This window comes from Callospermophilus lateralis, chromosome 7 (genome assembly GCF_048772815.1).
Source record: "Callospermophilus lateralis isolate mCalLat2 chromosome 7, mCalLat2.hap1, whole genome shotgun sequence".
Taxonomy (NCBI): domain Eukaryota; kingdom Metazoa; phylum Chordata; class Mammalia; order Rodentia; family Sciuridae; genus Callospermophilus; species Callospermophilus lateralis.
Window position 1 is genome coordinate 114,998,343 of NC_135311.1, and position 12,192 is coordinate 115,010,534.

At 47.4% G+C, this 12,192-nt stretch overlaps 1 protein-coding gene across 1 annotated transcript; it reads left to right on the top strand.

Annotated features, from left to right (window-relative positions):
- The first annotated feature begins 1,628 nt into the window (after positions 1-1,628).
- On the top strand, positions 1,629-4,668 carry Hpcal4 (hippocalcin like 4). Its single transcript, XM_076862917.1, has 4 exons — positions 1,629-1,702; positions 2,254-2,423; positions 2,560-2,775; positions 4,471-4,668. The coding sequence occupies exons 2-4, from the start codon at positions 2,262-2,264 to the stop codon at positions 4,666-4,668; spliced, it is 576 nt and encodes a 191-aa protein (XP_076719032.1). The 5' UTR covers positions 1,629-1,702; positions 2,254-2,261.
- The last annotated feature ends 7,524 nt before the right edge of the window (positions 4,669-12,192 follow it).

Genomic DNA, 12,192 nt, shown 5'->3' on the forward strand with positions numbered 1-12,192 from the left:
GAACTGTAGCGCAGGGCAGGGAGGAGAAAGAGGGCAGAAGGTGAGGGCCACACAGGCACCAGGACACACACAGAGACTTCTGTGCTCTGACAGATTTGCAGCCTGATACAATGACATCCTCCCACGTACCTACCCAGCCCCTCACGTAGACACTCAGACACATGCCACAGGAGACAATGGGGAGAAGCTGTGCCTCCCCCATCAGACACCTCTGCCTCTGGGTTCTCCAGCTTCCTTGCTGATACCCTGAGACTGCAGAATCTTTGGACTTGGGGAGGGGACAGCTAAGTATAAACTCTGCCTCCTTTTGCCCACGAGTGTCCCAGAAGCACCCTTGTCTCTGGCCCCAATGCAGCTCTTTAGGACCTCATAGACCCAGGTTACTGAAGATGGTGTGCTTCATCCCCCACCCCCACCCCAGCTTCTTCCTGCATAGGACTCCTCATTCTCTGGGGGTGGTAGGTGGGGAAGGATGTTGCCACTTTTATTGCTCCCTGATCTTCCTCATGGCCCAGCCGGGGAACCTGGGGCCCAGAGATATCCTGTAACTAGCTTAAGGTTACACAGCAAAGGAGGTTGTGGGGGGAACATACCAAACTCAGATCAGGTGGCTGATAGCCTGGCTTCCCTCCAGAGAGACTCTAGGCAGGTCAAAATCACCTCCCAGTTTTTTTTTTTTTTTTAATATTTTCTTAGTTGTAGATGGACACAGTACTATAATTTTATTTGTTTAATTATTTTTTATGCAGTGCTGAAGATTGAACCCAGTGCCTCACACATGCTATATAAGTGCTCTACCATGGAGTTACATCCCAAGACCCAACCTCCCAAATTGTGTCCTTGGAAACCCAGGTTCTGAGGGACATTTCTCCCATGGGAGTCAGATAGGAGTGCCCACCCACACTTCAGGGCCTGGCTACCCTCTACAAATGCTTTCCCTTGTACAGGTCACTAGAGGGGCTCCCATCCCAGTGTGGGACTAATTTGATCCTCCCCAAGCCTGCTTCTCAACAAAACACCTCTATCTATTCAGTCCCAAATATGAGCATTTGCCTTAACTTCTGTGCCCTTCTTACTCCGCCATCCAACCAGTCACCAAGCCCTGTCAATGTCCCCTTCTAACATCTCCTGATTCATCCACATGTCTCCACAGCGCCTGCCCTAGCATAATTATGTCACCTAAACTGTGTGGCAGGCCCCTCCCTGCTCTATCTACCCCCATCCTAAGTTATTTTGCATACTGTAGCCAAAGAAAAATTCCAAAATGCATCCCTTCTTTCTAGATCCTCAGCACGTGGCATATTGAAACATCTTTTAAGTGTTGTTAGTTTCAAAGTCCTTGGTTTTAAAGCCCCAGGTTCTATTTCCTATAGATAAAGTCAAATTCCTTGACATGGGTTGAAAGCCCCAGTCTTCTACCCAATTAACCCAATTATGAGTTATTGAAGGCTTGTATTGTGTTAATCTCCCTCCCTAGTACAAGGCCTAGCACACATAGTCAGCCTCAAAAAGTGCTATGGGAATGAATGGGTTAATGAAAATTTATGTAATCAGGGTCATCAATGCTCCAGGCTAAGATTTTCTATTTGTACACAGGAAAGAGGAAGAGAAGCTTCCTGCTAGGGTGGCTCAGGAAGGCCTTGAGAAAAAACTTGTGAGACAGAACCAGGGGGTCACACTAGGAACCTGCCTCAGGTCCCTGGTAGGACAGCAGCCTGCCAAGGAGGGAGGGGACTGAGTGCAGAAAGCTCTGAATAGGAGAGAGAGGAGTTGGGGCTTTATGCTACAGGTGTGGGGAGCTGTAGAAAGTGGAAGAGGAGAGGATGAAAATTGTGGCTTGCTGCAGGACTGCCAGCTGTGAACGGGAAGGCTATGGACCCCCTATGAGGAAGGCCTACTCTGGGATGCAGGATGTTATGGGGAGAAAGGAGGTCCTGTTATGGGGAAGTGTCCCAAAGGGGAAAAACCCTTCCACGTAGGGGGAGAAGAGATCACTGTGGGAGTGGGGAGGAAGGGAGGGTGGCTTCCTGTAGGAGGGGTGGGTGAAGAACAGCCTGCTGTACCCAGGTGGGGCTTGCTGAGCTGGGTAGCCAGAGGAGGGGACCTGTTGTGAAAGGAGACATCCTGGCCATAGAAAGGTCAGATCTTTATGGGAGGGAATGGGGTGCAGAAAGGTGTTGAAGGGGACTCGGGGACCACTCCCCAGGGGAGACTCTTGCTCTGGACCAAGTTGAGGGAGCCCTCTGTCCCCAGGCCCCGCCATGGGGAAGACCAACAGCAAGCTGGCCCCGGAGGTGCTGGAGGACCTGGTTCAGAACACGGAGTTCAGCGAGCAGGAACTGAAGCAGTGGTACAAGGGCTTTCTGAAGGACTGCCCCAGCGGCATCCTCAACCTGGAGGAGTTCCAGCAGCTCTACATCAAGGTGGGGCGGGGCGAGGTGTCCGGGTACCCAGTGCGGCTGGAGGAGGATAGGGCGCCCCAGGAGGGTGGAGGCGGTTGTGAGGGGAGGTGGTGGCGAGGCTGTCACTGCGCCCCAAGCCCTCCCACTCGCTCCACAGTTCTTCCCCTACGGCGACGCCTCCAAATTTGCTCAGCATGCCTTCCGCACCTTCGACAAGAACGGCGATGGCACCATTGACTTCCGGGAGTTCATCTGCGCCCTGTCGGTCACCTCCCGTGGCAGCTTTGAGCAAAAGCTCAACTGGGCCTTTGAGATGTACGACCTGGACGGCGACGGGCGCATCACGCGCCTGGAGATGCTGGAGATCATCGAGGTGCGCTGGGAAGGGCTAGGCCGGTCCCTGACTCTCCCTAGGCTTCTCCTGCCACCCTCCCTTAGGCCTCGCTGCTGGGATCCCAGCTCGCTCATACCTGCTTCTCAGGATCGGGTCTTTATGGGGTAGATGCTGTCAGAATCTCCGTTTTACAGAGGAGGAAAACGAAGCAAGTAGCAGTCAAATCCCTAATTTTGTTTGTTTGTATGACCAAGGATTGAACCCAGGGACGCCTAACTCCTGAGCCACATCCCCAGCCCTTTTTATTTTTTATTTTGAGACAGGGTCTTGCTAAATTTCTTAGTGTCTCGCTAAATTACTGAGGCTGGTTTTGAACTTGACATCTTCCTGCCTCAGTCTTCCAAGTCGATGGGATTACCGGTGTGTGCCATCATGGCTGCTCAGAGCCTAAATTCTTAACTCATTTTTTCTTTCAACAAATAAATATTGAGTATCACCACCAGCAGGGCACTGTTCATGGGAGATTCCTTCTAGAGAACTAAGCCCTCTGGAGAACTTAGAGAAATATATCAATAAACTTGTACTATGTCAGGCAGCAAGTGCTGTGAAGAGGATAATCAAAGTAAGGGGAGAGAACAATGGAGGATGTAAAATCACTTTTCCTCCATTGTTCTCTCCCCTTACTTTGATTATCCTCTTCACAGCACTTGCTGCCTGACATAGTACATCAGGTGAAAAGTGAGCAGCAACTTGAATAAGGCAAGGGAGCAGAAGGAAAATAAATGCAGGTGAGATGTGTTTGCAAGGCTCAAGGAGGAGCAGGAGGCTGAATCCTTGGAGAGGAGTGGAGTGGAGAGTGATAGGAAAGTGGTCTGATAGGGAGCCAGGATTAACTCATCCTGTCAGGTGGGTGTGGAGGATAGACCATGACCAGCAGGGGACAGCAGAAGCAGGGAGACCACGTAAGAGCCTTTCACAGTAGTCAAAAGCTGGTGTAGGCTGCAATCAACAAGGAGCTGGGAAAGTGGAAGGAAATGGATGGATGGATATGGAATCTACTGCAAAATTAGAGGCCCACAAGGTTTGCTGAAGGGTGTGTCCATGGGGTGTGAGAAGGAGGGGAATCAAGAATGGCATCAAAGTTTTTGGTCTAACAGCTGTCGGAGTGAAGTTACCACTTACGGAGACAGGGAACTTTGAGGAAGAACAGGCGGAGTGAAGAGTTGGGTTTGAGACATGCTTGATTTGAGGTGTTTTTTTTTTTTTTTTTTTTTTTTTTTAAGAGAGAGAGAGAGAACTTTTTTAATATTTATTTTTTTAGTTTTCGGTGGATGCAACATCTTTATTTTATTTTTATGTGGTGCTGAGGATCAAACCCAGTGCCCCGCGCATGCCAGGCGAGCGAGTTACCGCTTGAGCCACATCCCCAGCCCTTGAGGTGTCTTTTTAAAAAATATTTATTTATTTATTTATTTTAGTTTTAGGTGGACACAACACCTTTATTTTTATGTGGTGCTGAGGATTGAACCCAGTGCCTCACGTGTGCTAGGCGAGCGCACTACCACTTGAGCCACAATCCCAGTCCCAATTTGAGGTGTCTTAATGACCATATATCACCTCCCAGTATCCTCGCTCCCTCCAGGTATTCTCCCTCCCTTTCTGCAGATGCCTTTTATTTACTCTCGGCCCTCCCTCCTTCTGTGGGTGTTCACACTTCCCTCTTTGCTCCGCCAGGCTATCTATAAGATGGTGGGCACCGTGATCATGATGCGCATGAACCAGGATGGGCTCACACCCCAGCAGCGTGTGGACAAGATTTTCAAGAAGATGGACCAGGATAAGGACGACCATATTACACTGGAGGAGTTCAAGGAGGCAGCCAAAAGTGACCCATCCATTGTGTTGCTGCTGCAGTGTGACATGCAGAAGTAGAGGCTGGTGAGGGGCAGGACCCCTGGCCAAGAGGGGCATGCCATCTCCCAACCTGGTGACCTCTCTGGCTGGCCCTTCCCCAGGGAAAGGGATACTCCAGCCTCACTTTCTGGCCCACTCACTCCTCTGCCCAAGCCCTTCTTCCCCAGTCAGGTTCCTTGAAGGATCACCTTACCCCCCAAAAGAAACAGGTCCTCAGGTGTATTGTCATCTAGCCTCACCCCTAGCCTTGGCCCAGAACCAACATCAGTTGGGCACAGGGGAGTTGGCTTTGCCCTAAGAGGCGTGGTTAAGGAGGGGTGCTGGGGTACTTTTTGAAATCTTATTGTTTCTGGGCTTATGCTTTATAAAACGTGGGCCCCACAGGCCCCAGTCAAAGGGTCAGATTGGATCTGTCCTTTCCGAAGGACCCAGATTTCTTAAAGGTAGTCTCTACCCTGCCCTCTCAATGCTACCTGACCCCTCTGGCCCCAGTCCTTTCTTCCCCGATGTTTATTGAACATTTGTTCAGTGCCATGCACCTTTAGGTGCTAAGAATATGGTAGTTTACAAGACACAGTCTGTACCCTCTGAAAGCTCCTAGCTGGCAATGGGGCATCCTTCAGTGGTCAGGGTCTCAAACAGGAGTGTCAAACATATCTGAGAAGAGGTACAGGAATGCCGGCTAGCTTGAGAGGAGCTGTTGAATCTTCTAACTAGCTCCATCCAAAGCTGCAGAAGGCTGAAATGAAAAGCACTTGGATGTTTAGGAGCCATGTGAATGGAAGTTTTAAGGAAAATGAAAATTTATGTAATACTTATTTTTTTAGTACCCTTTAAAAGAGCAAAAGTCATTTTATTAGGTTAGGATATTAAAGATACTCTATATTACTTGGTTTCTTATAAAATGATTAAATGATTATAGATAATGCTAATTTTCAGGGGGAAAAAAGTTGAGATAAAAGGGGAAAATACCACCAGACTTAACAGACAACCCTTTTCTTTGTCAGGCTGAGTCCTGAGCTGTCACCATCAGCAGTTTTTGCTGCTTCCACTGCTTCTTTTTAAATGAACTTTTTTTTTTTTTGATTGAACAAGTGAACAAGTAACTCTTTGTTGCCCCACTGACTCTGGTTGGGTTCTGGCTTCAGAGAGAGAAATGATAGGTGTGCCAAGAGTGAGACAATGTGCATCCCACATCTTGGAGGCTTGTTTCTGAATTTGGTTTAGTTTCAGAGATGGTCTTATTCTTTCACTGCCTTCTATGCAGAAGGAGAAGTGACCACTTGGCCACTGTTTAGGCTCCCAGGCTGCATTTGTGGACCAAAAACCTAAAGGTGTGCTGGGCATGCTCCATTTGAAAGGTTTTTTCTAACTCTTAATCCTAGATCTGTCAGGTAAATTCACCCCTTCCCAAGCGCACAGGCTTTGCTTTCTGATTTTGAATCCGTGAGATATACAGCTGCATGCTTTGACAGCAAGAAAAATTCTTCTTGCTTCTTCATCAAGTCGTTCATTTTACTTTTCTCCTGTACTTGTGATCAGAAATTATCTTTGATGTGCAGTGACAGTTGACTTCCTCTTGAACTGCTGGTGAAAACAGTCTAGTATTCAGGTGCTGCCAGCCTAGGGTGGGAGTAGGGAATGATTGCAGTGCCAGCGATGGCAGAGTTTGCATCTACAGGAAATAGATGCAGTTCGCCTCTCATCTATTTCTGAGCACTCACCTGTCCTTCCTCTCTACAGGTGGAAACTCTTGGGGATGCAAGAATTTCAGTAATCCCAAGCTCTGTTGAATCTTTCTTTATGTGGCCCTTTGAAGTAACAGGATCACTGGGTTGCCACTCCCTTTCTATCCTGCCGACCACCAAGCCGAAAGATGAGGCTAGGGAATTCACATTGTTAGGCAGTAACTAGGAGGTACTTAACCTGCAATGCCTCCAGGGATGTTCCATTGTTCTCAGGAGCTGAATAGGTGTACCTTGTGCTGTCAGTCAGCAAGCCAGATACAGAATGTTTAACAGCCTGGCTCAGCTGGGACCTGAATCTCTGGTGGAAGGCTTTTTGCTAAGTGAAATTCTTTCTCACCAAAATGTTGAATCTAACCTAACTCAAAATCACATGGAATTCCATGGCTTTTAAAGGCTTTTCAACAAACCTGTCTCATTTTATCTTCATAATCTATGGAGATTATGAAGAATGAATTTTCATTCCCTTTCTTCAGATTTAGAAGCTGAGGTTTAGTGAAAGGGAGTCTCTTGTGCAAGAGCACAGTCAGGAGGTTACATAGTGTCAAAACTTGAACCCAGGCTCTCTAAGAGCAAAGAGACTCTTCTCTTCCCTGTTTATTCCTGTATCTGATTGGTGTGAAGGTTGACTCTGGAGCAAGCCAAGTTGGCTTTTGTCCTTTATAAGCTTCCTGCTAAGAAGTTTCTAAGGGTGTGGTCTTCCAAAAAGAAACAGAAGCTTGAAGTCCTTATATTTTCAAGAATCTTGTTACTGGGCAGCTCTGCTAATGGACCAATGCTATCCTGGGATGCCTCTGACCTAGAAGCCTGGAAGCATCTTACATTGTCTTCTTCCCTGAGAGAACTGTTCCCCACCCACCAAGCTGGTGGGCAAGTCCTACCCATGAGAGCAGATTTGATCATTACAGTTTTCTGGATGCATACCCATGGGTGATATTTGCTGGTCATGCCAAGGGTTTTCAGATAGCCCAACAGAGTGAACATAATGCCAGGCCAGAAACTGGCACCTCCATCTTGCTGATGGGAGGAGCCATGGGCAGGCCAGACCTTGCTCCCACACTCTTCTAGGTATCTCAAGGACTGTGTACCCAGGAGCCCATGTGGTAGAGCACTGGCCCCACCTTAAGAACAGAAGCAGGTATCCTAGTGCTGCCTCAGCTTTAGAGGGACTTGCCACTAAGCACAAAGTTAGCAGAGATTTATATCTGACTTGCACAGACACAAAAATATACAGATAGGGCTGAGGTTGTGGCTCAGTGGTAGAACACTTGCCTAGCATTTGTGAGGCACTGGGTTTGATTCTCAGCACTGCATATAAATAAATAAAAATAAAGGTCCATTAACCACTAAAATAAAATTTAAAAATTATACAGACAGTTAAAACATTAATATAGCCAAACTATCCTTTGCAATTCGATGTCTTATAGCAACTTTGTGAATTACAAGGTTCCAGAATCTTTCTTCTCACATTTTCTGTCCTTGTTCATTTATCCTTTTAGGCTAATCAATAAGCACCTTATTTTTTATCTTTAAGATCATCATCATGGGCTACTTTAGATGACCATCCCAGTCCTTAAAGCATAGTCAGGATTATTTTACTTTTAAATCAAAAGTTAAGAAAAAGTAAGTTTAAAAGCAAAGGCACTGAATCTTTTCTTGACGATGGCAGAGTCCCTAGAGGTGAAAATTCATCCTGCTGCAGAGAGAGAGAAAAGATTAGGGTAGGGTGGGAGGAGAAAGGAAAGAGAAAGGGAGAAGCTGGTATTCCTAGGCAGAGTAGTAAGCTGACACTGTAAATATTTTTACACAAAAATGTATTAAAGCAACAAATATTTCCTTAAGATACACCCTGGGTGAGGCTTTGTGTTGACTTTAGAGATCACTATTGAGGCAAGAATACATTTCTTGCATATTTCATTCATTGCTCTTGAAAAATGACATAATTCAAATCCTAAATTTAAAAGTCTTCAAAACATATGGAATTTTCTTTCTGATATTTTCAGGGTTTCCTTTTTACCTTTGCCAGGATGTAGGCAGGGTATGGCCTCACTGGGTATATGGCCCTCTCTGCTTGGTGGACACTGGCCAGGCTCACAGTCTGCTAAGCAGTGGCAGTGAGGAGGACTGGGGAATAGAGGGGCTGTGTGGCAGAGAGGGGACTCCAGCTCACCATGAGCTCCCAGTGTAGCCCCTATCTATAGAGTGTTGCTTCTGGCTGCACCCTCAGTGACTGTCCCCACTGGTCGACCCTGTGCTGTGTGGTGTGTCTTTTTCCCACTGATAATGAATAAAAGGTGTGACTGTGTGGAGAACTCCTGCTCTTCCCTACCCTGGGCTAGGGCTGGGGTGAAGGGGAAGGGAGAGAGGGGCCCAGGGAATTTCATGGTGGGGTCATCAGGAATGTGACTGGGATCAAAGTCATTCTGGCAGGGACTCTGATCACATGGCACAGGAACCCACTTGAGCTGTTTCAAAGAAAGAGGAGAGAAAATGACAAGCAACCCTAAAGATGGAAAATCAAGAATGGTTGAGCCTCAAGAGAACGGAAACTGGCAACTGGGCCTCTCCCTCCTTAGCTCTGGGCTCTGGGGCTCTTGCCCCCTGGGCAATATTTGCATGTTGCTCTTTTCAGAGGCTTCTCTTCAGACTTCCTTGAATTCTCTTCACAAACGGGTATCCAACTCGGTGTCAGGACTTACCTGATATTACTGATATCTCCCTTGTGTGTCTGTTCAATCCAAAGAATCTGCTTGGTTCAGCTCAGCTTTTAGGGGATCCCATAAGTCATGTGTCTTCTGAGATCAGACTGGACACTAATGTGTGGGACCTGTGAGCAGAACAGCTCCCCCAGAAGGAAGCCAAAGGTAGCCCATACCAGGAATTGGTTTCTCTCTCTGTCCAGTGGAAGGCATCACAAGAGCAGAAATGAGTGGATAGTGGGAAGACAGAAAGGCTCAGAGCCAGGGTGACAATTGGTCCATATTAAGAAAAGGGACCCTCTCAGAGAGGAAGCAGCCCCATGAGTATGCAGCCAGGCAGTGATGGGCTGATTAGAAAAAATACCCCTATTCACAAATGCGGCCCTGTCGTGACAAGGCATGCTGCTCAGCAAATGAAGCTAAGCTGAACCCCCACCTGCCCTGCTGGTCAAGGGTCACTGTGTAGTGCAAAGCTTCTCCGTTAATCACAGTCCTGAGACCCTCCCCAAGCTAGCCCAGGTGTGGTGGGAGGAGGGTGGGGGTTGGCAGTCAAGCTCCCCTCTCAGCACACCCCAACAGTCAGAGAGGCACTAGTCTCTGAAGGGAATCGGGGGCAGTGGCAGCTGGAGATACCCGTTTCCTTCTTCTATGCTCAATTGCTTTTACAAGGGTTTCCTCAAGGACACTTGGAGGGGGAGCTCCCTTGGCAGGAAGCAATTAGGACAGAGGAAGGAGGGTGACCTGGCCTCGGGGTATCCATGAACCTGAAGAGGTGACTCAGAAGTCTGAGAACTTGGGACTGTTATTTCCAGCTGAAACCATGCTGGGGGGATGGGAAGTGCTATCCCCTGCCAGCATTGGGGTATAAATGTCCTGAGTTACCTTCTCCCCAAATCCCTCATAGTTTCTTACCCATCAGTCTTGCCTTGCTACTTTCTGTCTTGCCCTCTGCATCATCTAACTGCCACTGAGAAACCAGAATAATCTTAAAACACACATCTAGCCATGTCAGCTCCTCACAGTCTCCCCTCAGAAGGATACCCACATTAATGTCCTTCAAGGTCCTGTGTGGTTTGCCACCAGCTGATCTCAGAAGACTTGTTCTTTGTCTCATTTCCCTCTCCTGCTCCCTGCACTTAAGCCACCCCGAACTGTCCTCCCCCATTCTCCTAACGGGGATAGGAGGGAAGTCTCTTAGGCCTCTGTGCATGTACACATCATCGCCTCTCTCTGGGCCACCCATTCTCAGCCTTAAGGATGTCCTCCTGTGAAGCCCTCCTACCACCCAACAATGGCCCCTCCTGTACACAGTCCATCATAATCAACAAACCTTCCCATGTGGTTCTCTTTGAGCTGAGCCAAGCACATTCAAGTCTTCATTTTAAAAAACAAAACAAGGAATCTGGGACTTCAACTTGGGCCTCCTGACATCAAGGCCACTGCTTATTATGTTTTCTTAGCCATGGGAATAAACTCAATTCAGAATGTGACAGAGAGGTAGCAAACCTGAGCTCTGAGCTTCAGAGGAGGAAGAGTCGTGCCCGAGGGTGGTGTGGGATAGGTAAGAGCAAAGGGGGGAGATGGTTTCATGGAAGAGGCGGCATCTTCCCAGGAGTCTTCCTCAGTTCTAGCCAACAAGGCCAGGCAAGCTGGGCAGGGGTGCCCAGGGGAGCAGTTCAGGGGCAGGGATGCTCAAAAGGGTCTGTTCACAGCTTATTCCCTCCCCAGAGGGAAAGTACTGATTGAAGTCCAGAGATACAGAGCCAGAGAATCCCTGTACTCAGCCAGCTATCAGGGAGTGAGAGGCAAGCCAGATAGGATGGCCAGATCCCCAGAAAGGTGGCAAGAACAGTTGAGGACCAACTTCTATAACCCTTCCAAGGGTCTAGGAAAATTCTTAAAGGATCTGAACCATGAATTGGAGCAGGATCCTTGATGGCAAGGAACAGAGCCTTACTCAGGTCAGCAAGAGTAAAGAGGAGTGGATTAGTTAGGTCTTTTGGTTACAAGTGAACAAAATCCAACATAAACAAGTTTATGCAAAAAGAGACTTGTTGACTCATGTAATTGGGAAGTTCTGGCCCTGCTGGATCCAGAAACTCTGTATTACACCCTTTCTTATTTCCTGCTTCTGCTTTTCTCAATCTCTGTGACCTCACTGTCCTTCCAGATGGCTTTTTTTTATGTTTTTTCACCTGCCACAGGAAAAGATGAGTGTACATCTCATATCCCAAATTAATAACCCCAGAGGGAAAAAAGAGCCAAATCTCCCAACATCCATATATGAAGGCCCAAAAGGGGTCACATGGTCATCCCTGGATCAGTCACTGTGTGCAGGCAAACAATGGTCAAGTCTTTGGCACATATTACTCCTTGTCTGGAGGCAAGTCTCATTATTAGAGGAAGCTGGGAAAGGTGGCTTGGTCAAACAACACCAGTGGCCACCAACTTTCTTCTTTTGTTGAAGCAATGTGGAGAATCCCTTGGAAATTTGGGGATGGGCACCTAGCCGGTCCTCATCTGGGACTTGGGGAAATTGTCAGGACCAGAGGCGGCTAATTCTAAGCATTTCTGCTGCCCTCTGCATATGTTTTCCCAACTTTATCTGCTGGTTGGTTCACGCTGCTCATAGAGACTTTCTACCCCTATCCCTCTAACTTTACATATAGTTACAGCCTGCTGAGGCTCATCTGAGTCTCTTGGGAACCAACTATATTTCACAGCATCCTCAATCATTCCTGAGCTCCTGTTTTTCAATTCCAAATTCCCCAGAAAGAGGAATTGACTGGCCCAGGTCATCTTTTCAAATCAATCATATAGGTCAAAATCACGGGGCAGCATGAGGATGGTTTACTTTTTTGTCAAGTGCTCATCTTCATCCAAATAACCACAACCACTCTATACATTCTTCCTAAGTGACTTCATCTTTCTCCATGAAGATATTGGATGTCTTCCCAGATTTTATTTTTCTTTCTTTTTGTTTTGTACCAGGGATTAAATCCAGGTGCACATAACAACTGAGCCACATCCCCAGCCCTTTTTATTTTATTTTATTTTTATTTTGAGACAAGTTCTTGCTAAATTGCTGAGGCTGTTCT

Excerpts from the sequence above, each read along its gene's own strand:
- Hpcal4 (XM_076862917.1), top strand. The coding sequence starts at position 2,262 with ATGGGGAAGACCAACAGCAAGCTGGCCCCGGAGGTGCTGGAGGACCTG. Across the intron at positions 2,424-2,559 it reads TCCAGCAGCTCTACATCAAG|TTCTTCCCCTACGGCGACGC; the intron begins GTGGGGCGGGGC and ends CTCGCTCCACAG. Across the intron at positions 2,776-4,470 it reads AGATGCTGGAGATCATCGAG|GCTATCTATAAGATGGTGGG; the intron begins GTGCGCTGGGAA and ends TTGCTCCGCCAG.